At 28.2% G+C, this 3,907-nt stretch overlaps 1 protein-coding gene across 13 annotated transcripts in view; it reads right to left on the bottom strand.

Moving 5' to 3' along the window:
* The window catches only part of LOC102674371 (protein I'm not dead yet-like), a 17,004-nt gene that overhangs the window by 10,633 nt on the left and 2,464 nt on the right, over positions 1-3,907 (bottom strand). For 5 of the 13 annotated variants that reach the window (XM_006607182.2, XM_006607183.2, XM_006607190.2 and 2 more), the window contains 11 exons: positions 3,752-3,825; positions 3,563-3,672; positions 3,266-3,480; positions 3,065-3,173; positions 2,760-2,854; positions 2,619-2,682; positions 2,106-2,184; positions 1,719-1,946; positions 1,447-1,552; positions 1,130-1,358; positions 218-287 (listed from right to left, as the gene is read on the bottom strand). In XM_006607182.2, coding sequence (XP_006607245.1) covers positions 218-287; positions 1,130-1,358; positions 1,447-1,552; positions 1,719-1,946; positions 2,106-2,184; positions 2,619-2,682; positions 2,760-2,854; positions 3,065-3,173; positions 3,266-3,480; positions 3,563-3,672; positions 3,752-3,825 — 1,379 coding nt within the window. The remainder of the gene's footprint in view (positions 1-217; positions 288-1,129; positions 1,359-1,446; positions 1,553-1,718; positions 1,947-2,105; positions 2,185-2,618; positions 2,683-2,759; positions 2,855-3,064; positions 3,174-3,265; positions 3,481-3,562; positions 3,673-3,751; positions 3,826-3,907) is intronic. The other 8 variants (XM_031513702.1, XM_031513742.1, XM_006607189.2 and 5 more) reach the window with 4 other exon arrangements.

Genomic DNA, 3,907 nt, shown 5'->3' with positions numbered 1-3,907 from the left:
AAAAAAAAAAAAAAAAAAAAAAAAAATATAATAATAAAAAAATAGATAGAAGTCATAGATGAAGAAGAAATAGGAGTGAGGAAAGGACGGAAGGGGTTGAGTGTAAATTCAAAAAGAAAAAAGAAAGAAGAATCGGAATAAGAAGAAAATCAGAGATGTTGAACTAGTTGTATCGCATGTTGCAAAGCATCTACGATATTCTGAAAAACAGGTACACCTTCGCGCGACGCATAGTCCGACAGGTACATTCTTCCCCGATTGTAGTCTTTTATGGCTTGTTCAGTTAGCTAAAAAAAAAGATTACTTTATATAACAATATATATAGAATTTTTTTTAATGAAAAAAATCAAGGAATATGAACGAAAAATATTTTTGTATATTTTTTTAATATGTGATAATATATCTATATAAAATATAGTATTTATACTGTTCCAGAAATTGATCGATAAAGCTTAACTGATAATTTCTAAGACAATTTCACTTTAAGTAATATTTTTCTTTGTGCATTTTCGACTTTGTTAATAAATTATTAACGAAAAACATTATAGCTATTGCGTTTTGATGATAACGTTGTAACTATCAATTAATCGCCAAGTTCAATATATCTGATATAGTCAAAAAAGTATTGGTACACATAATTTCTTTACAATTGGATTTAATGATTTGAGTTTTTTTTTTATAAATTAGTTTATTAGATAATAGTAAAAGAATTTTTCCAAAAATTATAAATTATCGAAATATCGAAGAACATTTTTTTCAACTTTTTTATCTGAACTTTTAATGAAAATTTAAAAACTATATTTTGTAAACTTGTCAATTATATGCTATAAATTTCATTGAAATCAATTATTATGAATTGTTTTGAAGGATAATACTTTTTTACCCAACTATAGTTCGACTGTTTTTTCAAATTCAGAGATTCACATATGGTAACACATACGAATGCTATTCTATATAATAAAGTTTTATGCACTTTATGCAGTATTTTTCATTAATAATTTAAAACAAAATCAATCGAAATGAAAATTTACAAAGGAAAAAGTTGCTTGAAATTGTTTTTAGGATTATCTGTTAAATCTTGTTAATTAATTTTTTAGAGATATCTCATAAAACATACAAAAATATTCACCTTTTCACCAGAAACTACGCAGTCTTCGGGAAGCATTTGAACGCATAGGACTAATTTTGCGCGTAATCCAATGAGGTGAGCTGCCAATGCCATTATAGTGATACCACGTGAATGTTGCGGTACAATTAATAATATTAACTGCGAATTTTTCATTCTCTGCAATTCTTGTGGCAACACTCTTACATTGTACTCATTCAGGCTTGATCGATATAAAGATAATCCAATAGATCTAAAATGATAAATAATTTACATGTAAACTTACAACGATATTGTCGAAATGGCAATAATTGAAAGAACGTTACATCTCGAATGCTCACTCGATCGAGGGTATGGCGGTTGTTTCTAACCAAAATTGATCTTTACCGATTACTCCAATGTACAAGTCTCTCTTCTCGGATTCTGGCACGAAGAAATTGGTCCAATCTAAAAAGTTGAACGGTCGAACGAATCGTACACTCGACTGCTCGAACGCTTTCGTGAACAATTAATCGAGGCACGAACGTCTCTAACAACCTGTTTGCTAGTTCATACACGCTAACAATACAAACACTACTACAGGTCGTGGGAAATTTTTGAGAATAAGAAATACCTAAGAAACGATTAAAAGGTTGCACGATAGCTCTGCGAAGAAATTTCGTTGCCTTCCTACATAATATACTCCAAATTGAAGGTATCTCACTTTCACAAGAGACGCCGTTGCTTTTCATCCTCCACGATGATTCAGTAGCTAAGGCACAAAACTGTTCAAAGTTTATTCGCAATTCTGTTGGATCCCTTTTGGTCAAAAATCCATCATCTATCAATGACCTATAAGTTTCTGAAAACATAAAAACAAATAAAGAAAATATAGCCAAATCAATATCTTCCGTTTTCATTGCTATCATATGTAATAAATATATGTATGATTGAATATATAAATAATAGTATACATGAATATATATAATCGAGTTTCATTATAAATATAAAAATTTATTACCAGATTTGTTCACGATACTAAGAAGTTCCGGCATTGATGATACATTGCACTTAACACTCGATTGTAATGCTATCCAAGCCTACAAAATCAAAAATGCAAACTAAATGTACAAAATATGTGCTTTTTTATGTAATCTATATTTTTTTACATAAATTGTAGTTTTATTTCGAAATAAGCAATTTATTCGAAATTGACTAATTGTTTATTATAGATTAAATATATTATTCAATTTGATTTTGTTTTCGAACGAAATAAGGAAATCGAGATAAACTTAAATTATAAAATAATAAACTCAATAAATATTATTTTTCAAAAAAACAATAAAATAACGTGCTTTCTCACTCTATCATTAAGCAATTCCGAATAGAAATAAGATTTATCACTCCTTGCTTTCATTTCTTTGGAGAAAAAATATAAAAACGAGAAAAAAAAAAAAACGAATTGCTTATTTTAAACAAGGAAAATTGCTTATTACAGATCATAATTTTACATTATTATTATAGCTAAACTTACTTCTTCTAAGTTTACACTTCCGCTGTCACTTATATCCATAGACTTGAAAATCTCTCTGAGTATACTAATAAAATTAAAATTAAGTATTTAATACTATTTTATTTACATAAATATATATAGTTCCAACAAAAAAACTCTTACACTAAATCTATTCCATTTTGATTGAATGATATTTTAATTGGTCTAATGCCATCTTCGGAATGCAGATCTTGTACATTAATTTCCTCACGTAGCACCTGGTGAAAATAGAGGATTTATAAATAATAATAATAATTAAAAACAATTTTACTCGTGAAATATCACATACAACAATCATCTATATCTTAATTCTATTTTATATTATATATAATAATAATGAAATATATATATATCATGGAAAATTCAGAAATCAATTAATCATTAATTGTAAATCACATTCTCTGAGAATGATATATGTATATATATACCTTAGATGTACAATTCAGTGCAACAGATACACTTTCGAATATTGGTATCCTCTGTTTCTCCATTAGATACTGAAGTACTAGCAAACCATTCATCAGGTCACAATATTCTCTAAAGAATTAATGTTTGTTGTATAAGTTGATAATTATTAACATTAATTTATAGAACCAAAAAATAAACAGAATCAAAAAGAATGGACTTACTGAGTAGATACAGTTTCGCCAAGTATCGTTTGACCTTGACGATATGGATAAATAACAAGAATTAAAGATTCGCGGCGTGTAGCTGCCAACTGAGCTGCTTCAATGATGCCTGCACTATTGCGTGTTTGATTATCAATTACAAACAGTAATACTTTCGCCGTTTGTTTTGCTTCATATTCTTGCGCTATCAATTCTGGTCCCCATTGTGATACTTGCTGAAATACATTATTTATAATTATATCAATAATTATTAACAACAGATAAATCAAGATAAAATGTATATCGATAGTTACATACGGGATTGTAATAAGTAATTCCGAGTTTTTGTAAAGTTGGTATCGCTATTTCTGATCTCCATGTGGTTGGATTACAAGATCCACCCAGAAATACCTCACATGCCATTCTACCTGTAGAAGTAAATACTATAATATATATATTGATATATGCTAATATGTGGAAAAATGTACATGTCTAAAATATACTTACTTGAAGCACTTTTATTGTTAATATCTTTTCCATCACAGTGTAACAAATGAGTAGCATTCATAGAAGCGGCTGTTCTGAAATAAGATGTACATAAATTAGTCATAATTTCATGAGACTAACAGTTTATGATTTAAACCAGTATTATCACACTCAAAC

Source organism: Apis dorsata, unplaced genomic scaffold, assembly GCF_000469605.1.
Source record: "Apis dorsata unplaced genomic scaffold, Apis dorsata 1.3 scaffold_4, whole genome shotgun sequence".
NCBI classification, from domain to species: domain Eukaryota; kingdom Metazoa; phylum Arthropoda; class Insecta; order Hymenoptera; family Apidae; genus Apis; species Apis dorsata.
This window is presented reverse-complemented; position numbering and strand designations above follow the sequence as displayed.